Source organism: Protopterus annectens, chromosome 7.part1 (assembly GCF_019279795.1).
Source record: "Protopterus annectens isolate FY-2018-M chromosome 7.part1, PAN1.0, whole genome shotgun sequence".
In the NCBI taxonomy this organism is placed as follows: domain Eukaryota; kingdom Metazoa; phylum Chordata; order Ceratodontiformes; family Protopteridae; genus Protopterus; species Protopterus annectens.
In genome coordinates, this window is record NC_056740.1 from 83,914,844 (window position 1) to 83,939,603 (window position 24,760).

Here is a 24,760-nt window from a genome sequence, read left to right on the forward strand (position 1 = left end):
ATCATTTAATCCATACCGCCAATGTGTCCCAAATCTACCAGCCTAGCAGTTCTACCATGTAGTTAACATCACTGATCTTCCTTACCAATTTGTAGGGTCCCTATCAAGCTGCCTGCAGCTTGCTGTGTGTGACAAGAATGAGAACCATTACCTGCTGGCCTACAGCATACTGTCTAGCTTGAGCATTCTAGTCATACCAGACCTTTTTCTGCTGGTGTGTTTCTGCCAGGTTCTCCTGGGCCAAGCCCATGAGTTCCCTGAGCCTTGTCCTGAGGTTTAGGACATATGCCACAACAGACTCCTGGTGGGATTCAGACTCATCCTCCCACTCATCTCGAATCAAATCTAGAGGTCCCCCTCACCCTATGCCCATACAGCAACTCAAAGGGTGAAAAACCAGTGGATTCCTGGGGCAGCTCCCTGTAAACAAACAACAGATGAGGCAAATATTGTCCCCCTACCTATTACACTGGTCTGCAAATGCCTGTAGCATTGTCTTGAGTGCATAGTTTAACCTCTCAACAAGACCATTAGTCTGGGGATGGAAGGGTTTTTTTCTTTAGGTGCTTCACCCCATGGTACTTCCAGAGACAAGCCAGGAGGTCTGACTTGAAAGTGGCACCTCTGTCAGTCAATATTTCTTTTGGGAATCCTACCCTGCTGAAAATCTCTAACAAAGCATTTGCCAACCTTTCTGCTTCAATAGAAGACAGAGCCACTGCCTCAGCGTATCTGTTAGCATAATCTACTACCATGAGGATATGCTTTTTCCCTGTGGAACTTGGGGTACTCAGAGGCCCCACAATATCTATAGCTACCCTCTGAAATGGCTCCTCAATCATAGGCAAAGGCATCAAAGGGGCTTTCACCTTGTATTCTGCCTTGCCTACCTTTTGGCACTGCTCACAGGTCCTGCCGTACCCTGTTACATCTCTGGAAATCTCAGGCCAGTAAATCTCAGGCCAGTAAAAGTTCTACATAATACATCTCTTTGTATGTTTATGCCCATATGACTTACAAAGGGAATATCATGGGCTATGGCTAGAAGTGCCAGATGGTAGGCTCTGGGCACTACCAACTGCTGTATTCTCTCACCCTGTAACCCCCCTCAAGGGTCCACTCTCTATACAGTAACCCTTTGTCTCAGTATACAGATTCCCTCTTCTCTTGAGAATCAGGTATCTCACTAGTTACCTATGTCAGACCTTGCAATGTAGTATCTGAAAGCTGAGCCTGTCTCAACTTTCTCTTTGTAACCCTTCCCAGCTCCCCTTCCACAGGAAGTCTGGTATCCTCTGACAGTGGTGCCTCACTGTCAGCCCTGGTACTACTACTCACCTCCTCACCTCTGCCCTTGCAGTCACTCTGTCCAAGGGAACATCAGTACCCCCAAGCAGCTATAGCCTACCTTCAGTCTCACTGCTACAGGATAGCTCCCTCCCTGAAATAACCACCTCACCAGTCCTGGCTGCAAGTGTGTGGTCTGTCTGGTTCTCCCCCAGGCTACCAGACCCACATGCTTTTCTCTACGCCTGACTGCATGTAATTGCATGCACACAAGGTACTGCATTATCAAAATCATTCTCTATCAGGACATCTGCAAGGATATCCTCAAACACACATACTTGCTTGCTTCCTTTTCCACCCTCCCAGTCAAGGTGAACCCTAACCAAAGGTGTTTAGAATGGGGTCCTTCCTAAAGCTCTGACTGGAGTAGACTGCTCAAGCAAGTAGTGCTCCTCTGTAACCATTGCAGGCTTCACAATGGTTAGGTCAGAGGCTGTGTCTCTCTTAAGCATAGCCTCTTTCTCATTCACTAAGATAGGATATAACCTCTTGTGGTAGTTTGGTACCCTTGTTGTCTTGAGACAACCTACTGTTGGCATTTTGTCATTCCCACTTACTGGCTCTCCCACCTTTTGTTCCCCATCTTGCCTCCGTGGACATCTATATGCTACATGGCATCACTGATTACATTTAAAACATTTAACCATTGGTCCTGTCCATGCTACTGGCAGACTCTGTTGGGGCAGTCTGACCTGCCCACCATGGGTTCCCTTAGACCCATGGGTTCCCTTAGACCCATGAGCAGCTTTGGGTGTCCCTTTCCTGTGCAGTGATGCTCTGCTTGCTAGGTATAGGTTTCCCCTCTTCCCCAACTCATCTGCAGTACTGCATTGTCTATCAACTAACCAGATTATCATGTCCTCAGGCCAAGTATTAAGGGCTTGTTCCCTCACCAAAAGGTCTAACAGACCTTCAGAAGTGGTGACCTGTCATCCACTCACCCACCTTTGAAAATAAGTGCATAGTTCAGCAACATATTCACATACACGTTCATATGCCTTGCGTCTATGCTCACAAAACTTTTTTCTATAAGCTTCAGGTGTTAACTTAAAACATTCTAGCAAACAGTTCTTTACAACATTATAATTTAAACAATCAGTGTCAGACAGTTTGGAAAGAACAGTTACAGCTTTACCATGGAGTAAGGGGGTCAGGAACCATACCCAGAGTCCTTTCTCAACATTATACTCTTTACATACCCTCTCAAACATATGAAAGAAACTATCAACATTATCCCTCTCTGTAAATTCTGGAAGAAATTTACTGACATGTGTTGCTTCTTGGTTTTGGTTACTCCCTTCCCCATTACCTCCATAACTCTGGTGAAGTGTCAGCATCTCCTTTTCATCTCCTTTTCATGAGAGGCAGAGGCTCCATGAAAAGGAGATGATGTCTCTGGCAAAGAGTCAGCATCTCTTTTTCATTTTGCCTCTGCATCTCATTCTCCTCAGCCTGCAGACATCACAGTTTCTCATTTTCCTCAACACTTGGCCTCCAACACAAGTCTCTTTAGCTCCAGATGGATTTTTAAGTCCTCTGTGGAAAGGTTGAGCTGTCCATTTTCTGCAAGTTGTACATCTCCACGGCCAGTCTGATTCTCCTCCTGGTTGCTATTCTGTGATGCAGCTGTGACTAAAGCTGCAATCGTGTCTGTTTTAGTCTGTTTGGCATGCACCAGTCCTTTAGCCTGGCACTTGTCAGCCAACTGGCTCCTTGTCAGCTTGCCATACTCCTCTACTGACATGCTTTCCTGCTCTCCCTGACTAACTAAGCTAACAAATAAATGTAAAACAATTGTGATATGAACACTGAATGTTCACTAAGTGGCTGATTAAGAGTGCAAACACTTTCAGTGACCACTGTACACAGGCTGCAGGAATTCAATATCCACACCACTAGAAGCCAATTAATATGTGATGTGGCTATCTCACCACAGTCAACCAAATAATATGTGATGTGGCTATTCCGCCATTGCCACCAATTAATAAGTGATGCCCCTGCACTTGCCCAGTAATCAAGGAACTTCGATCCTCACCACTAGCACCAGTGAGGGACGTACACATTGGGAGGATGACAAGTACACACACAGTAAATTGCAATTTCCCTTAAGAACACACAGAAATCACAGTCAGTCTGGGGCTGTTTTTTCTCTCTTCCCAGATCACCAATAAGACTCCCCACTGGCACAACTTTACTACATTCCTACCGATATCTAAGAAAGATTACTGTACCCTGATTACTTACTATTAGCACAAATACAAAATGTACAGTCACTGAGAGAGTTCCAAAATTAATATCAAAACATTACTGCTGTGTCAGCTGGATGACCTTACTATTTGTCACCTGCCTTCAGTTCCCAGGCTAACAGATACCAACAGAAATTTTAGCATCTCTGTATGAGACGTACATATCTCTCAGACATTTGCCTAGAACTTGAAGTCATAAAACAGTTAAACACTTTTACATTTTAAACCTAGTAATTATTTCTGTTTCAAGACAATAGAAAGAAATTCCTAGCTGTAGACATCCTGTCTCATTGCTGCCTTGAAGCTAACATTTATAGCATATTGTATACAATTTCAACTAATTTTCTTGAAGTTTTGAAAGTTAACTCTGAATGTTCCAACTTCTACCATTGAAACATACATCTGCACAGGTATATAGTTTATACACATTTCTGCTCTTTTCCAGCAGGGTACACTGTAGTTACATTCCTGAATCTCAGTACATAACATACAGTTCAACACACTTCTGCACCAGTAGTTCAATATCCACACAACATATAGTTCTCTTACATTTGTAAGACAAGCCTATGGATCATATTAATATTCACAAATGACATATGATTATTTACAAAATTCCATATAGCTGGGCTGGCAGTCTCACACATCCCAACATGAATCTATGCTGCTTATTTCCCACCTTAACTTCTACTACTCTGTGTATTCATTAAAAAAAACACTCTGTCCAGCACTTTCATACACTGTGACAGGAGACTGATACCTCTGTAGTGCCCACAGTTGTTTTTGTCCCCTTTGTTCTTGTACACTGTCTCTAGATTGCCTTTTTTTCCTAGTCACCAGAAATATGCCCCCCATCTATTACTGCAACATTGCTATAATAGGTTCATAGCTTCATAGGTGTTTACTAAGCTAACAACCCCAAGGGCCTGTTTAAGCCTAGCTATGCATCCCAAATCTCTGACAAATTCTGAAACCCTTGATAAGTGTAAGCATGGGCCTGGGAGATGAACCATTTACAGGTTACCTGTGTCCATTAGAGACATAGGTGCTAAACCAGAGATGAATTTCCGGTTTCCCATCCAGTTGTTCAAATTGCAATTAGTTGGGTTAGGGAGGAACTTTGCTTCACATGGATGGGGAGCCTGTTCTATAGACGGCGTAGTCTCTAAGATACATACCTATTTCTCCAGCAGGTCCTATTTTTATCATAACAAGGTTTAAGCCTTTAGAATGGGTAATTCTGGTGCAGTTTGTTTTGTGGATATGCAGGAAGTCCAAGAGTGGGGTCTGACACTGCCCTGTATACCAGGCATAGATCTGCCCCCAAAAGCTATAGGAGACAGAATACAGAGATAGGGCCTTAAGGTATTCTGCATAGGACATTTTCCTTATGCTCTCTATTCTTTTAGTGAGGAACCTCTATGGACATTCCAATTGTTGGCTATGCCTGGTTAGGTACATACCAAAGGGGTCATTGTCCTCAATGATAGGTCTGATGAATGCTGAATACAGTGGAACAATGACTTCCTTGGACTTAGATGCCATACCTTTGTTTATAAGTTGCACAACATAAAATTATTTCCTCACCAATGTAGATACATGATGGTCAATGGCTAGATTAATATGTGTGTCCCTAAATCCCTGACTACTGTGTCAACTCTAAGGGATGTGTGGTCAATATGATAGTTACCAGAGATGGATGACCTCCCAAAGGATACTACTATGCATTTCTTGGGATTTAGTTTTAGTCCATGGCTCTGACACCAGTTCCTTGTCTGTGTCAGCCCCTCCTGGAGAACATTTGTGTCTGTGTGAGATTCAATGACAGCTCCTAATTTGCAATCATCTGCAAATTTAGTCAGCCAAAGACAACTGACATTGGCCTTGACATCTGAGAAGTAAATGCCAAAAAGGAGTAGTCCAAGGAATGATCCTTGAGGGACTGCACTTGTGACTGGCCTCTTTGTAGAGGTGGACTCCCCAATTCAAACTTCCTAGGTCTTATCTGTGAGCCAGTTGGCAATCCACTGGGTGTCATACAGGTCAGCAATGACCAAGTGGGATATTGTGTCAAATGCCTTGGCCAGGTCAAAGTAGGCAGTGTGAACAATTCTGCCCTCATCCCTTGCTTTGGTGACCTTCTCAAAGAATTCCACCAGGTTAAGTAGGCATGATCTGCCCTTGACAAAACCAAACTGGGTTGGGTACAGTGTCTGGAGGTTTACTATATCTCTATTGATCATTTCCATGATAATTCTTTCCAAGGCTTTACATATAAGACTGTTAAGATTTATGTGTCTGTAGATTCCAGGGTCTGTAGATGTCCCATCCTTGTTCAGAGGGATGACTTTTGCCTTTCTCCATTCATGAGGCATGAAGCCTGTTTGGAGGCTACAGTTAAATACTAATTCCAGAAGTGTTGATAGGTTATGTTTCATGCTATTTAGAAGGCATCCTGGGATATTGGCTAGTCACATGGATGCAATGTTCTTGACTTTAGAGAAAGCATTAAGGACCTGTTCCCTAGTGATAGTAGGGGGAGTTATAATTGATGATATTTCCTGAGGGAAGGTTGAGGGGGAGGGAGAGGTAAAGTTAGAGCTGAATTTAGTAGCCAGGAGGTTTGCTATATCTTCTGGCTCAGTATAGTTAGTAGATCCAGGAGCCATTTCTCTCCTAACTCACCCAACATCTTGATCATACCTGCTGTGACCTCATCTGAGCCTGCTGCTTTCACTGACTTCACTTTCTTTAATGCTGTTCATACTTTTTGGATGGATTATTCTTTCTCTTTTGTTATAGGCTGCATATGGAAAAATACAGCTTCTGTGGGATTTTATTCATTCAGAAGTTATTAGAAAAACTTCTGTCTGCATTTGATGTTCTTTGCACTGGTGGTGAGCAGGCTGTTGCTGGCATACCTTATGATTGGTGTCTGATAACTATCTTTTTTTTTATTGTTCTGTCATTGACTTGCAACCTCATAGAGTTTCTCTGAGCCATCTGTAGAGTCACATTCAGCTACACTGATTAAGTTGTTTTCTTGGTCGTTGTCTAGTCTGTATACCATACAAATATGACTATTAACAAGACACTGACATTGTCCATGCTATCTTTCTACGTATAAATAGGTAAGAAAAGTATAGTTTTGGTCAACATTTAACAAGACAACAATATACTGACTTGGAGAAAATAAGTATCCTGTTAAAAAAAATTCAAATCTGTGTGCATGTGTGTGTTTGTTTTATGCTTCTCTCTTCATGGATGGGTTGGGAGGGTGGCCTAATCAATAAGGTGTTTGCCTTACAAGCGCAAGGCGCAAGGTTCAAATCTCACAAGAGATAATTGGCTAGGCTTAAAATGGCTCCCAAGGGCAGTTAGCCTAGTACTAATCTATGAACCTATGATAGCTCCAAGTCAGTATATTGCTGTCTTGGAAAATGTTGACCATATATTTTTTTTTTCTCCATGCGACTCACCATCAGCTGCGAGCAGTACCTCCCTTCTGATTAAGTAGTATATTACATATGGAAGCACAGAGATCACCAGTCTTGTAATGCTGATTTATTACAATGAGCCTAGGCACAATCCTCTAGGACAGACATGCTGACATTGGCCACTCGCACTCAACCTTCCTCTCTAGCCCCCTCCAGCATACATGCCACTAATTGAACAAGGGTCATCTGGGCCACAGTAAGGACTTTATTCCACTGCACCACTGGGCTACTCAGGAATGTTCAGTATTCCTATCCCAAAAGTATAATACGTTTATTTGTACAGAATGTCATTGGAAGTGAAATAGGTAATTTTTTAACAAATATACCTCAATAATTTCCAGTTAAAAGCAAGTTTTGGTCCTACCTCAAATGCTTGACCTTTAATTTTACACTGGCAGTCCACAGTAAATGGTCTTCGGCATCTTGTAGAGCATCACATTACAGTTTAGTATATGTGTTATTTTGGAAAGGAGCTGTGGCCCCACAGCACTAGTGATCTATATCCATTTAATTTAAATGTACTACTTCCTAGGTCTCACAAACTCTGTACAAAGGAAAACAAAATTTTCTTTTTTACAAGTTAATGCACTCTGATAAATAGTGTACATAGAAATTGGGGGGAGGTGTACGCAGAGCCTCCACATGGGAGAAAAATGAGGAGCAGAAAAAATACTTTAAACTGATCTGATGGGCAGTGGGGTAATTTGGTCTATATAGAGGGCTTCTTTAAGGTCAGCATTTTTCAAATGAACACTGGAAAGCTTGTTGTGGTGTATTGTATTGCCCAAGCATGATGGAGTCAGGGGTATCATGTATCCCTGATTCCCCTACCCAGGACGCAACACTTATTTATGTTACAATTTGTTTCTGGTTGCTTCCATATGTGAAAACCTTTGCCTGTAAAACCCATATTTCCTCACTATTATTAAATGTTGTTATTCATGAGAGTTATTTTGGTTTTGCATTCAAAAAGTAAACCAACACGTACTGTTTGGAAGGAAAAATCAAATGTGCATTTAGAGTTTTCACTACCAAATAAATGTTAGAATTTTCATATACTAAAATTTTCAAAGTCACACTGAAAGGAATCAGAAAATGCTATTTTCAACATGTTGATCAAAAAGAGGACTATATTTTAAGAAGCCAGTTATATATGATGAAACAAAATAATGCACAATTAGGAAAAAAAGGATCTAACTTGCTTTTTATGTTTTATGCAAAATCCTTTGCTGAAACAGTGGGTCATAAAATTTCATTGCTGTATCTACATATTGAAAAAATCATGCAATAAATATCAAATGATAGGCAAAGCATAAAATATTAAATAAATGCTCTTACTACAAACAATGACAAAGTGACAAGTATAATTATTATTTGTAATTATTGTAGTGTTCAGTCCCTTGTGGAGTTGGCCAGAAGACCAGGGATGTGAAGTGCATTAGTAACCTTGGTGACATTGTCGATGATGAAGAATGTAACATGAAAATGAAGCCGAGTGATGTTGAAAACTGTGATATGGGCCCATGTGCTAAAAGCTGGTTCCTCACACAGTGGAGTGACAAGGTAATTATTGACAAATATAGTTTCAGTTAAGACAGAAGTACTTTCTATAAATGCACGTATGAGAAAACACCTATACTTGTAGAGGTACAGATAATCATGCATATGATTTCACAGTAAAGGCATTAATGACAGTTGTTCACAGTGCAATGTCACACCATCAATTTTTGTTAGTTTTGTTAATTGCAAAATGAATTTGTCTTTTGCTGTAGTATTATGCCTTCTGACATAACATTAAACTATTTTTTAAAGTTAAGATATACTAAATGTTAAAGATCAATATCCTCCTTGAAAGAGCCTCTGAATAACAGTCAAATCCCATATGAATCAGCCAGACAATAAAACATGCACACAGACACAAACACGCACAAACACACACACACACACACACACACACACACACACACACACACACACACACACACACACACACACACACACACACGCGCGCACGCGCGCACACAGGCAACTTGTCCAAATGGAGATTGCAATGCAGAATTCTTGCTGACAATCTAAAACAATGTTAGAAGGCATAGAACAGTATTCCTATTTGTCTTAGACAATAGCTACTGCTGTCCTGCTGGCACAGATATGGGTGATCTCATTTCAGTACTTTCTGCACTATTTAATATCACATAATTAAGTCCATTTGCTGTTTTGACTTTATATGTCTAAAAAATAAGCTTAGAGGAATAAAAATTGGGGATAAAGTTATTAGTTGTTACAGTATATGTACTCATATGTGTTCCTATATTTGAAGTATTCCAGGCGAGACTACAAAAATATTTATGACTTGCTATTTGTGCATTTGAAATATGTCTGCAGTAGTACATGATAGAGTAGGTGTTACTGAAGAGTTTTAGAATTCTCAAGGATGACAGGAGGCCTAACTCACTTAATCAGTGAAAAATCAACACAGTATCACTTGCAGACACACTGCTTAGTCACAACTGATGCCTCTCTCTCTTTCTACATCTATATATCTATAGCTAGCTATCTCAATATATATATATATTTATCTATATATATATATATATATATATATATATATATATATATCAGAGATATAGATGTATACATAAATAGATATGTAGGTAGATGCATTTCATAGGTTCATAGCTTCATACTAGGCTATCTGCCCTAGGGCATTTATAAGCCTAGCCAGAATGTGTTTGGCTTTCACCACCCATTTTAAATTAATTTTTCTATGCCCTTTTTTGAGGTTAGTATACTGTGCCTTTGTCTAACAGTGACACAGAAGTGATACATGGGGTAAACCTACGATCTCCCATCCACTCATCAAGATTCCTCTTGAAGAGAGTCAGTGAGGGACTCTACCTAACCTGAACTGGGATTTTATTCCAGAGTTAAGGGAGCCTCTGGGTTATGAATCTGTCCCTCCAGCATGTCCTATTTATTTCAGTGCTGAGGTTCAAGTCTCTCGAGCGTGTAGCTCGATGGGATTTGGATTTTCTGAGGTGCAGCATGTCCATTAATTCCGGGTTGGACATGGCTTTATACGTCAGGCACAGATCGCCTCTGAACAGGCGGTATGCCACTGAGTAGAGCTGGAGTTTCTTTAACCGGGCAGCATATGGCATCTGTTTGAGCCCTTTGATTCTCTTGGTGAGGTACTTTTGGTGGGTCTTTCCAGTTGCTGCAGGTGTCTGGTAAGGTACATCCCAAAAGGGGCATTGTACTCAATTATGGGCCTGATGAGGGATGAGTAAAGAGGCACGATGACCTCCCCTGATCTAGATGTGAATCCCTTCATGATTAGGTGGGCTATATAAAATGTTTTTCTAAGCACTTTAGCCACATGGTTGTCAAATGAGAGATTGCTATCAACTTGGGTCCCCAGGTCCCTAATTACTTCTTCGGTACTTAATGGATTACCACCTATGTGGTAATTTGTGGGCACTTTGTTTTTGCCAAAGGGGATGACTATACACTTTTTGGTGTTTAGCTTGAGGCCATGGCTCTGGCACCAGTTGTCTGTTTCTATGAGGCCCTTTTGGAGGATGCTTGTGTCAGCTGGAGAGTCGATTATGGCGCCCAGTTTGCAGTCATCTGCGAACTTGGTCAGCCACAGTCCTTCCATGTTGGCCTGTACCTCCAAGAAATATATACTGAACAAGAGAGGTCCCAGGACTGAGCCTTGTGGGACACCACTTGTAACTGGTTTGGAGTCTGACATGGCTCCAGCAATTCTAACCATGTGGGTTCTGTCCTTGAGCCAGTTTGCAACCCATCTAGTGACATAGGGGTGTATATTTAAGCTGGTGAGCTTATCTATAATGCCTGAGTGGGGTATTGTATCGAAGGCTTTTGCGAGGTCCAGGTAGGCTGTGTGGACTACCTTCCCCTCGTCAATGGCCTTGGTGACTGTTTCAAAGAGATTGACCAGGTTTAAGAGGCAGGATCTGCCCTTAACAAAGCCGAACTGGGTAGGATCCAGTGTCTGTAGGTCCCCAATATCTTTATTTATGTGGTCCATGATGATCCTTTCCATAGCTTTGCAGACCAAGCTAGTCAGGCTTATGGGGCGATAGTTTCCAGGATCCGTTGAGGCACCACCTTTGTGGAGAGGGACCACAGTTGCTGTACGCCACTCTTTGGGTACATATCCTGTAGTAAGGCTGAGATTGAACAGTAGTTTTATGTTTGGGTTTAGCTCTTCTTGGAGTTCATGTAGGACGCAGCCCGGGACACCGTCTGGTCCCATTGATGCTGTGTTTTTTGCTTTGGAGAGGGCGGCTTTTACCTGAGCATCTGAGATGTCAGGAGGGCAGCACTCTGCTGGGATAGATATTTGCCCTTTTGGTGGGGAGGGGGAGTTTGCGCTGAACCTGTCAGCTAGGATGTTGGCAATGTCTGTGGGTTCGGTGTATTTTTTGTCATTTTGGACTAATTCTGAGCATATCTGGGAATTACCACCCAGGTTCCTAACATAACTAAAGAAAGCCTTGTGATTATCCTTAGTGTCCTGTGCAATTTTTCTCTCGAAGCTGGCCTTAGACGATTTTATGAGTGCCCGTAGTTTTTTTGCTAATACTGATCTGAGATGCCTTCCCTTTTTGGAATTTTGCTCTATTATTTAGTAGCTTCATCCTTCTATTGTGTAGTTTGTTTATGGCTGGGGTCCACCAGACAGGACGTCTGCCTTTGGAGGATTGGGTCTTGATTTTATTTGGGATCGCATGATCCATGCATTCCTGAAGGTGTTCATAGAATGCGTTTATAAAGGATTCTGCGGTCTGGGCCGTATTTTCCACAGGCCCGGGGACTTTGAAGGATTCCACCTCGGTTTTGAGCAATGTGAAATTTGCTTTAGAGAAGTTTTTCACTGTGGTTTTCTGGGCAGGGGGTGAGGTCGGGATCTGAATATCCAGTGAGATTAGTTTATGGTCTGATCTTACCAGTGAGGGATACACTTCTGGTCTGGAGCATAGAGTCCCCATGTTGGTGATGATCAGGTCCAGTATGTTTTCCCCTCTTGTGGGAGTGGTAACAAGTTGTTCCATAGCATTTGAGTTTATAAATTCTAGGAACCTTTGGGCTAGGGTGTTGGAGCTAGAGTAATGCTCCTAGTCTATGTTTGGGTAGTTAAAGTCGCCCAATATAATGGTGTTCGGAGAGACCCTCATATTTTTCAGTGTTCTCAGGAAGGCCGAGTGGGGTTCCTGGGTTAGGGAGGGTGGTCTGTAGCAGGCTATAAACTGGAAGGCAGTTTTACCCACTGTTAGTTGCACATTTCTATATATCTATATCTATCTATATATATATGTATATATAGATATATATATATATATATATATATATATATATATATATATATATATATATATATATATATATATATATATATATATATATATATATACACACACACACACACACACACACACACACACACGCACACACACATGTACATGTATATGTGGGAACACTTCACAATGCCGAAATCCTGAAAGATTGAATTTCATATGGTCGAGACCATATGATCGAACTTTCGGAATCCCAACATTGTGAACTGAGATCTGAATATAGCACTGAATGGGAGATTTCCCTTTTCCTCGCTGTATTGTGATCTCAGAGTTGGAATATTTAAGTAGTGGGGTATGTGGGGTGCAAGGGGGCTTTCCCCCCTGCAGAAGCATTTAAATTGTTTTTTTTTTTTTTTTTTATTTGTTTTGGAATTTCGATATTCCGAAACATCGGTCATATAGTCTCGATTATATGAAATTCGATGTTTTGGAATTTTGAGATTCTGAAGTGAATCCATTTATGTATAAATAGATATGTATATATAGATATGTGTAGTTGTCATGGGCACCATTGTACATGGGATTTATTCTCACAGGAACATCCCCTTAGAGGACACGTGGCACCTAGACATCCTGTTTTGCTGCTCATTAAGTGAACATTTGTGGCACGGTACAATTTACAACCCACCACTTGTCATACAACATAAAAGATCTGAAAATGCAGAATTGAATTACCCCATAGTCATGATATTTAATGTCAGGCAGGAGGTATCATTATAAATTAGCTCTGTAAAAGTGGGCTGTAAACACTTGAGATGATTTTTAGCTATTGTGCCCAGAAAGACAATGAGCACAGTAAAATAATCCCATAGAGGTGGGCCAGGCAGAGAGATAGTTATGCAGGCAGTCTTTAGCAAAGATGTATAGGCTCTGCAGACACTTTGATTAATTGTTCACCCTAGAATAGGGCCCTCCCCTGTTCTTTAGACTCTATAACTGTGTTTATTATGTTATACTTTGCTTTTTTGTGATTTTAGTAACTGCATGTTTTCATCTCCAGTAATTTGAAAAAGCTTCTTTCTCATAAACAAAAGCATGGGTAGGACTTCCAATTAACTTTATTTCTTCCCTGGATCATATTCAGTCTCTGGATAGCAGAGTTGTAACACATCTGGACATTTTCTTCCTCAACGTTTTCAGTAAGAACAACAGTGGACCAAAAAGTATATAAAAGTAATCCCTTTATGCCTAATGAATTAGCAGACACTGTTAAGGACAATTTTTTAACTCTGATATCTGCACATATATTTAAGTTTTTATTCAATGTGTTTTTCTGCTTCTAAATAAAATGTTTCCCGAGAAGAGCATCACAATAGTATGACAACCACACCAATCATTCTCCATATTCTAATAAAGGAGTTTCCTCTCCTTCAATCTGAAGCACTTTTTTCTACCCAATCAGATTTCTCATCTAATCAACCAAACATGCAAGGTAGCCTGGTCTACTCCTCCTTTTCAGAAGGATTTAAACTACTGCAATCTAAGATTTTTTTATCATCTTATGACCTATTTTTATGATGAAAACACTCATTAAGAAATAAACCAGATGAATTAAAACTATAGAAGGATCTCCATAAATGCTTATGTTTTGTTACTTTTTTACATTACTAATAGTGGTTGAAAATACCTTAGCATTTAAGTTGAAACTGGAAGTGTAGCTTACAGGTAATTTGGATGGCAGTCATGTACCACAGCTGGCACCACCAAGGATCACAGAAGTTTAAAGGCTCACCTTTTTTTGCTTTTTGAACTTATGTATTTTAACTCCAGATCCATCAAATGGTAAATGTATTTTATTTATTTATTTATTGATTGTGAATTATTTACCAGGAAAGTCATATTGAGCAGTACTCTTTTTAGTGGAGGCCAAGGAAGAAAAGCTCCATTACACAGACATCATGGACATTATTTGCCTTGTTTACATTTGCCATCAGTTTCATCCATGGTTAACAGTTCCATTATTCAAATATACGTTATTCACTGGCCAAGCTCTAATAATTCCCCCACCCGTCTAAATTAAACAAAAAAAAATAATAAATTATTATTCACCTTTGTTTGGTATACCATAAAACCAAGAATTTCTCTTCTCTGGCACACCACAAGTTGGGATGAAAGATGTATAGGTTTTCCAAATATTGATTTTTATTTAAAGTCTGCATTTATTAACATAGTGTTGCTTTTGAATAATACTTCTTATACATCATATTGGAAATCAGTACATGATACTTTACTTCTTAATAGTAGTAGGACATTGCTTGAACCATATACTCAAATACATACAAGCATCTTTATATGGATTTTAAAAATATACATTCAAAATGAAAGGTCAAAACTTGTTCTCACACCTCTTATAAACCAAATAGTGTTGTTGTTTAAAAAGTTTATGTTTTCTAATTAATTAATTAAGAATTTATTAATAATTATGTTTCATATTGCTTACACAAATGAATGTTTGATATCTTTTGATACTCAGAAAATGTTAGAGGGTCACTTGTTATATTGGAATCAATTTCTCTAAGCTAATAAAATAACTTCTGCAGACTGTTTGATCAGTAGATACAGCTTGCAAAATTGCAATTGGCGGGACATCCATACTTGTAAGGATTTTATACATATTAAGCTTGTACACTCATTAGAGGGATACAATATGAGTAACTTAAAAATCTGGGATTTTATCTCAATTATTAATAGCTCACCCAAGAACAGTTCATACATATCTGTTAATTATAACATTCTCAGACATAATTTTAACAAAACAGATGTTTCTTTTTGGAATTATTCAAGTGAAGTTAATAGACAATTATTCTCAGAAAAAAATAAAAAACTTTGTTTACAGTCAATGAAGGAATCCACATCTTCCCTGTTCTGGCTTGTATACACATGGACATTTTTACATAGATGTTTTTTCACCCCACATTGTCTAGCAATAATGTACAAGAAAGATGAAATGAAATACTGGAGAAGTGGACACCTTGATGGTGACTGGATACATATGGTTGTTAATTGCAAAATAATTTCCTCATTTAGGGTAGACTTTAAATATCTTTGTAAAGCTCTATGGAATGACAACTGTATATTTCTGACTCCCTTATCCCTTTCAGTGTTCCTGTTCCTGCAGTCATTCCTAAAAAAACAAACATTTTTACTATGGTCTTTCCTCTCTATAGCAAGAAAAATTGTTAATAAAAATTGGAAATCCCAATCTACTCCTTTCTTTAAAGCTGAGTTTATTCATTTTGTGAAACACATTTGTAAAAATGGAATTGCTACTATAAAAGCAAGACCTAACAACACAACTCATCATTTAATTGCTTGGACAAAATTGTCTAATCTGTTAGAGAAATACTACGTGTTCTCCTATATATATATATATATATATATATATATATATATATATATATATATATATATATATTGCATGGACATTGTATATAGCTTATTTGTTTTTTTTTGTTACTATACTGTTAAGTTATTGTGTTATAAAATGAATAAAAACATTTTGGGAAAAAAAAACATGCATGACATCAGTTGCATCACTTACAAACAGTTTCAGTTACAAATAACAGTTACATGGGTTGTATGCAAATATATACCTTTTTAAGATAAAGTATTAGAGCAGCCCAAAGAAATGAAGGAGGGGAGGAGTCACGAGAAAGATGGAGGAGATACAATGACAGAGAAGGATATATTTGAGATAACAGTAAATTAAATTTTGGGCAGAAGACAATTATAGCACAGATTCATACAGCTATATTAGTACCAGTTTAACCAGTGGTGGTGTGGGTGCAGAGACTTTCATCTATCAGATGTTGCTTCAGTTGGTATTTAAAGTCTTTCAGGTTGCAGACTGCTCTTAAGTCAAAAGGAATGCTATTTCAGCTATTAGTAATGCAGTATGAATACACGGAGTATCCTGCATTAATTGTTGCTAGGTTTAGTTACGAAGAGTAAAGATTTGTTAGAGGAGTATAGAGGTCTCTTAGTAGTATAAGGTTAAATGATGGAGTGAAGAAATGGGAGTGTTTTAGGGTTTTGCAGTTGTTTGAATGGTGTAATTAACTGTGACAGAGAACTATTTTGTTCAAGCCAGTTTAGTTGTTTTATAGAGATGCAGTGATATGACCTGTATTGTTGGTGGGTTGCAAATTTGATTACATTATTGTAACATTGTTCTAATTTGGCTGATAGAGAAGAGTTGGTATTGGTTAGGATATGAGAGGCATATAATAGGGTGGGGAGTAGAAAAGAAGTGGCCACGTTTTGTCTAGCTGAGTCAGTGAGGTAGAGTTTCACTCTATAGAGGCAGCCCAGCTTTAGGTGTGTCTTCCTTATGGCTTGTTGAATGTGGAGATCAAATCTCAGGTTGTCTATAATCACACCTTGTAGTTTAGTGTGGGATACCAGTTCTATATTGGTCTTGTTGAATGACAATATATTAAAGATAGTCTTTTTGGGAGGAGAAAGAGTTAGGGGTAAACCCTACTAGTTAGTTTCTTTTGGATTCAGGATAAGTTGTAAGTTGTTGAGTCAAGCTTCTGTGGCGGAGGAGGATTCCTGAGTGAATATTTGTAGCTTGGTTAGTGTCCTTACAGCACATATGACAGTGGAGTCATTGTCATGTTGTACTCTGGTAGCCTCTTTGGCTGCTACGTTTAGGTCGTTAGTGAAGTCAAAAGAGTGAAGGAAAATGGAGACACTTCACAACCCTGTGCACAATGGTCTTACACCAACAGCAATTCCATTATTACATAAAAGATGGGCCTATATCAGATAATCGAACTTTTAAAAGTTTGAATACCATATGGTCGAACTTTTAAAAGTTTGAAAATAAAAAAAAAACAGAAAAAAACCTACCTGAAAGCTTAAGCAGTGGGGTAAGCCCCCCTGCAACCCCCTCACCCCCCGCTCTTTAACTATACCAACACTGAGATCGCACTACAGTGCAGACAATGGAAAACGTCCATTGCCGCACTGTACGGGGATCTCCGTTGAAACATTCAAACTTTTAAGTTTGATCATATGGTGTTGACCATATGACATTTGAACTTTTAAAAGTTCGACAGCGTGATAGGAACCCATAAAAGATTAGCTCTGAGGACAAATAAAATTGACCATTTGTGATCTGACAATAGACAGTTGTAATACTCCTTCCGTTTGTATAGGATAAGAACTTCACATTTCAAACAGAAGAAGATTGTAGACAATGTATGTATTTCTTACAATGACCTACCTTGGAAGTGATCATACTTCATGATGACTAACTTTATGACATGATTAATTCTTTACTTTTTATGAACTGTTAGGCATCCTATCGATGTGTACCTTTTTGGATTTTAGGTTCTGGTAAAAAAATGTTGCTTTTTAATGGAATATGCTTTAAAATGTTTTACGTGACTGCCACGTTTGTTAACAATCCACAGCTCTTACAAAACATCTTCCCTGTGACTGTCTATTTATTTTAAATGAAACATTAATATTTAGAGATCTGTGTGTGCTTATGCTTCTGTGATGTGTGTGCGTGAGTCTATGCATGTCCTGAAATGGACTAACATCCAATCCTGAACTTGTTCAGCATTATGACTATAGTTTGCTAAGACAGACTTTTTTCCCTTTCATTGCTGAAATGAATAAGATGGATACTGAAAAGTGAAGGATGGATGGTGAACTATCTTTTGTCTGTTTTATTAAATGTTTTCCTATTTGTTTCAGTTTTCAGAGGTGTGTTATGCTTGATTTCGTTTGTGTATTTTCAAAAATGTTGTTATATAGTTTTGCCACAATGAAAGTATGTTACTGGGACACCTGGATATCCTAGACAGATGTATGGCTCTTGTTTTTATAAAGAAGATGACTGATAAGTTGTTGCTGGAATGTGAATTTATTATGAAAGTAAATAATGTAAATGACAATCAACTTGTTTTATTTTCACAATTGTTTTATTGTAAAAGCAAACAAAAGCGGTGTGTATAATCGAGTCAGTTTGTTTTGTAATGACTTTGGTGCATGTGTGTGTGTGTGTGTGTGTGTGTGTGTGTGTGTGTGTGTGTGTGTGTGTGTGTGTGTGTGTGTGTGTGTGTGTGTGTGTGTGTGTGTGTGTGTGGCGTGTGTGTGGCGTGTGTGTGTGTGTGTGTGTGTGTGTGTGTGTGTGTGTGTGTGTGTGTGTGTGCATGTATATCATTACTGTCATTTTCATTTTTATATGGGACTATGCTTTTGCCTATAGGATAGATGCATCTATTCTTCTGTTTTTTGATCTGTCTAGCTATTATCTATCTTTCAGCACCTATATACCTATGTCTATACCTGCTTATATGTTTATTTTTTATATCTCTGCTTGTGTCTGCATACCTGCCTGTCTCTTTTTTCATCTATTGTACTCATACTTTTAAGATGTTTAAACTTATAGGAACCTAAATGTGTCCTGTGGGATAGGCAATGCATGTATTACTGATATTTTACTAGAAACTATATTCATCATTTACATATATTACATGGCACAAGTATGCATATTACAGTTATGCATGTCAGCCCATTACTGCCCAAGTCCTATCCTCACTTGCAATGGCTATGAATGGATAGGGCAGGGAAGAATGTTAAGGTTGAAGTTACTAGATAGTTAGCCAAGAATTATCAAAAACATTTTTAAGAGAAATGCTTTGAAGATCCTGAAAGGAATCAAGGCAATTCCAGAAATTACAGACAACTAAGTAATTACTAGGTTTAAAACTAAATGGACCCAAGTAATATTTCCTACTTCTGTATTTTTCCAGACTTACACTTGGAAATCATACTTTCAGTCTAGTAGCACCTTTGCACAATGCACTCTCAAAGCATAATAAGGAACTCTATGTAGCATAAGTTGAGGAGTAAACTCTTCTAAATCAAAGTGTATATAATAAAATAAGCTATATGAAGCATTAATGCATTTAAACATTAGTAAACAGTATTAGAAATAACTGGATACAACTTGAATATTGTGGTTTCTTTAAAGAGAAAAACATTAATGGTTATACTTACTTCAAATCAATTAAATGTCTGATGGTGAAATATATCTATAACATGGATAAAAATCATCATCAGTTCATTGATTATTTCTGATCCCCTCAATACAGCTGCTTATCAGTCTTAACCTAGCAGTGTAAGGGCTATACCACATACCACCAATGACTTTCAAAAAGGATTACCTCATATCCTTACAGATATGTCAGAGCAGCCTCACAGGTGCACTTTGTGTCATGAACACTTTTAAGTAATTCTACTGTCTGTCTTTTCCATTTCATCTATAATTTCAATCACATTGTTGTCTTGGAGTAGGTTTATAGTTTTCCATTTCCTGTCTATAGCTTTCTTATATTTTGCTATAGTCATGAGTAAATTTGCAAACACCTAATCAATAATAGACCCATTAAAGACTGAAGTCAGAAAACAAAGACAGACACTTGAGTGTCAGACTTCATAACCTTCAGAAAATTCATACTAATGAAAAACCTGTTATTCTTTCAACATTCTAAGTTTGTAAGAGCAATATTTAAAAATTGTCCCTATTTTTGAGCCCCCCCATTATTTATGCTTTGTCCAGATTTCTAGCTCTAAGAGGTTGTGCGGTATGCATCTAATGTAGTTTCCAGATACAGTTTTAAGTTTGATATGAAACACCTTAGTGATGCTTTGGCTGAGATATGAAATTTAGCCCAAGGTGATAATTGTAAAATGACATTGCATCACTAGTTTCTGAGATAAGGTGTTACATTATATAAATGCCAAATACATACAATAACTATAAACTTGAGAAATGCCTTAAATATTACTTATTATATTATCAGTGGGAAGCAGAGAAAAAAATGAACTGCAGTAAAATTAAACTGATATAGATGTCTTGGTAAATGCCACATAGCTTCTCAATGTAAGTTTAAGCAAGAAAAATATCATTACCTGTGGTACAAGTGAGCACATAACAACAGCCTGTAAAAATAAGAAAACATTTTTGTCCAAATGCCTTTGTTAGAATAGATGAAACGACCTTATCTGATTACTCACATAATATTCTTGCTGAGGTGGAAGGAAAATGATGAGTGCTCAGAGCAAAGACAATTATTGCCTCTGCATGGTGTGGACAACTCACATCTTCAAAAAATTAACCAATATCTGATACAAATAAAGACAAAAGAATACTCAATGAAATGTAAAGCTCCTGATGGGAACATTATGAATAAACTGAAATTAAGGAAAATATGAAGCACGTTTATTTATTGTCAATTTTTACACTGAAATTTATAAACAATACCAGAGGAATCTGTTGATGTGAAATTCGATTGCTTATAAGGGAAAAGAAGAAAACATTAGCTTTAATAATAAGGTAGTATACCAGCCTGCTAAGCAAAATTTGATTCCAACTTAGGAGACATGAGAGGAAAAAAAAACACATAAACTCTAAAAGCCAAACTCTAGAAAAAAATTGCTATTTATGCATGGTGACATATTTAAAAAGGAAGTGGGCATTTTAAGAGGAAAGCATTTTTTATGTTATACAGCTGTAAAACCTACATATTTTAGACCTAACTCAATTTCCTGTGTTAATGGACAATGTTATAGAAAAGTCTACAAACTTGAGAATATTTAATGAAGTGATGGATATTGTGAGATATTTCTGTAGCCTTTCCAGTTATTGCAGATGTCTTGAGAGGTACATACCAAACAGGGTGTTATTTTCTATAATGGGTCTAATGAGGGATGAGTACAGTGGGACAATGACCTCTTTTTTCTGGATGAAAAGCCCTTAGTGATGAGGTGTGCCACATAGAAGGATTTCCTGACTGTTGTGGAAATGTGGTTATCAAAGGTGAGACCACTGTCCACCTGTGTCCCTAATTCTCTTATCACACTTTTGGTGTTTAGTGTACTGCCACTTATGTGGTAATTCATGGGTACATGTTTTTTCCCAAAAGGGATAACTATACATTTCTTGGCAGAGCTTGAGCCCATGGCTCTGGCACCAAACATCTGTTTCTGTAAGGCCCTTTTGTAGAATATCCACATCATTTGGGGATTCAATAATGGCTCCCAGTTTGCAGTCATCTGTGAACTTTGTTAGCCAAAGTCCCTTAGTGTTGGCTTGTACTTCAGAGACGTAGATGCCAAACAAGAGCGGTCCCAGGACTGAACCCTGAGGTACTCCACTTGTCACTTGTCAGGAGCTGGATTTGGAGTCAGCTACTTTTACAGTGTGGGTTCTGTCAGTAAGCCAGTTGGCAACCCATCAAGTGATGTAGGGATTAATGCCCAGCTTTGTAAGTTTATCAATGATTCCAGAGTGGGGGATGGTGTCAAAGGCCTTGGCAAGGTCCAGATAGGCTGTGTGGACCACCTTACCCTTGTCCACAGCTCTGGAGACTGATTCGAATAAGTCAATCAGGTTCAAGAGACAAGATCGGCCCTTCACGAACCCAAACTGCAAGGGGTCCAGTGTTTGAAGGTTGCCAATTTCTTTGTTTATAAGTTCCATGATAATACGTTATATGGCCTTGCAGATCAGGCTCATCACACTGATGGGGCGGAAGTTCCCGGGATCCAAGGTGGATCTCCCCTTGTGGAGTGGGATAACTGTGGCTGTGCGCCACTCAGTGGGCACGAAGCCTGAGGTGAGGCTATGATTAAACATGACACTTAGGTGAGGTGCCAGTTCATTTTGTAGATCATGTAATACACAGCCTGGGATGTTTGATTATACAAAGTTTGTATTAGTACATACTGAGAAAATTAAATACTGGACTATCAACACTATAATTCTGTCAGTGTTCCATGAACATATTGAAATATTTACATAAACTTATTGTGTCTAAATGTATGGCACACAAGTTTAAAAGAGTATTCTTAAATTTAGAGAGATAGCTGAATACTGTGGGATTCAAGGTGGCATATGCTTCTCAAATGAGCATAGCATGACTTCTGTGAAAAAATACACGGTATGTTGGACATAAAGAACTTTAAATGAAGGAGGACATAAAATGTCTGGAAAATAGTGACTGGATGAGGCCTGAACTATACTTATAACCTGCTTTAATGAATTTTGACCCAAGATAAATAGAATTGTACATATAAGCATTCTGTAGAGACTTCATTGTGCCTGATCCTTTCAGCATCCTTCATCAGACTCTCAGGGCTAGAGCTCACAATTTGAAAGTATCATACACCCCTCTCCATCATGTGTGAGGCCTGTTTTGCAAAGAACCCTTAATGTTGTACCATTTCAAAAAGAGTAGAGGCACAAGGGTACACTATAGCAGAGCAGTAAACATTTGGCCACAGCTGAGAACCTAAGTGTGTGTGTTTGTGTGTGTGTGTGTGTGTGTGTGTGTGTGTGTGTGTGTGTGTGTGTGTGTGTGTGTGTGTGTGTGTGTGTGTGTGTGTGTGTGTGTGTGTGTGTGTGTGTGTGTGTGTGTATGTGTGTATGCATGTGTATGTGTGTCTGCTTGAGAATACTTACTCTAGTAGAATTCCTTGTGAAGCCATAGAATTCAGGTACTTTCAGTATGGGGATGGTGTGGTCGTGATTGCATTACAAGTGGAGGTCTGTTCACATTTCACTTTGCCCATTACTTGTCCCATTTGGAGCTTAGGGTCAGACAAGGCAGAGAGAAAATGTGGCATACTGATTGCTAGGAGCACCAGTAGTAACTTTTTGACCCAGTCTGCTTCCACACGCTACATCTCCAACTTGTCCCAGTGGTGAGACTGGGCATGGAAGTGTTAAATTACTGGGCGATGTTGATTAAACTCCTGTTACTGAAGTCTTTAAGGGCTTCAGAGACACTCAGAGTGCCATATATTTATACCTCAAGTAGCCCCATGCCAAAAAAAAAAAAAAAAACTGGTCTCATGGTCTGTAGGATGAAGGACTCTACTACAGTCTGGATTACACCCTAGAGCTAAGAAGGTAGCAGTCATACTGAGCAACTCTTGGCCCCTTAAAAGTGCCTGAACTCAGGCATGTATGAATCAGTAAACTTCTTGACTTATTTGCACAAGACTTTTTTTTATTATTTTCACAGTGCATTTCCACATGACATTATCTCCAACAAACTTTGTTTGTTTTATATGATTATGCAAGAAAAATACATTGCATAATATTCTGGGATAAATATTGCAATTTTCATATACAAGACACTGTAATTATCTATTATCTCAGCACAACAGCAGTGTATACATTCCCTAAATGCACCATAATTATCTAACATTCAAAGATGCACAACTCTGAGTGCCATGTTCATGTGAAAAAATGAAATACTTTTTGTACTAAATACTTTTATTTAGAAAGAGGTACTAGCATTCATTTCTCCTTTATCTTTAGTTTGGGGTGCTTCTTTTCAGGTTTAATGACGTATTCCTTGCAATATTTGGAAAAAACTAAAAAGCGTTTATAAATGTGACAATATCAGTTTTCTGAATAACAATTCTATAAATACATAGTCCTTAACTTCCCATGGTTATTCACTTAAAATGTTTGAATATAAATAGGATCTTTTATCACTGCATACTGTATACCCATTTGTTCTGGGCCGATAAGCTTACATAAGAGGAACAAAAAACTTTAGTAGTTCCATTTAGTGCAGAAATAAACAGTAAAAAAAGGTTGCAGTTTCAATCAGCTACACAACATATAGTACTTCAAATTTCATTTTTACACTCAATACCTTTATTAAGTCAGAAATGAAATTACATGGGTACTGATACATTAACAGAAAAGAAAATAAACCATACTGATATTCCTCATTGTTTTCATGCAATATACATATATGCTTTAACAATTACCATTCAATCTAGCATTGATTAGATGCTCTATTCCTGCTCTTAAACCTCACTCCCACCCCTCCTGAATATTATTCTGCTTGTATTATACCTACAAATTCCATTTATTTCTATACAATTTGCTCCTTCCCCCCTTTTTTAGATTCCTTTGCAATAGTCAGTACTTTGTCTTACATTTCCAGTTTCTAGTAATTGCTTTTATTGGGAGCCAATACCATTAAACTCAGTAAGGCATTACTAGGGCTAGGCAATTCAGACCTTTTAATTTATGGTGACTATATGGTGTAACAGTTAATGAGACATCAAAGAATCTATTACATATATAATGACTGTGGAAGGTGCTTCAGCAGATTGATACTTCCACACCATTCTGGAAATCAAACAGTTGGTCTACCTGGGACGTGCATAGTCAACACGTTATTTTTAATAATTATATTTTTAGTGTTTGTCAAATGATATAAAATGGTAAGTAATTAAAAAA

At 38.4% G+C, this 24,760-nt stretch overlaps 1 protein-coding gene across 1 annotated transcript in view; it reads left to right on the forward strand.

The window, feature by feature from the left end:
• THSD4 (thrombospondin type 1 domain containing 4) overlaps positions 1–24,760 on the forward strand; it is a 1,382,388-nt gene that overhangs the window by 1,138,017 nt on the left and 219,611 nt on the right. Inside the window, exon 8 of the mRNA XM_044078569.1 lies at positions 8,477–8,650. Within this exon, the coding sequence (XP_043934504.1) occupies positions 8,477–8,650 (174 nt within the window). The remainder of the gene's footprint in view (positions 1–8,476; positions 8,651–24,760) is intronic.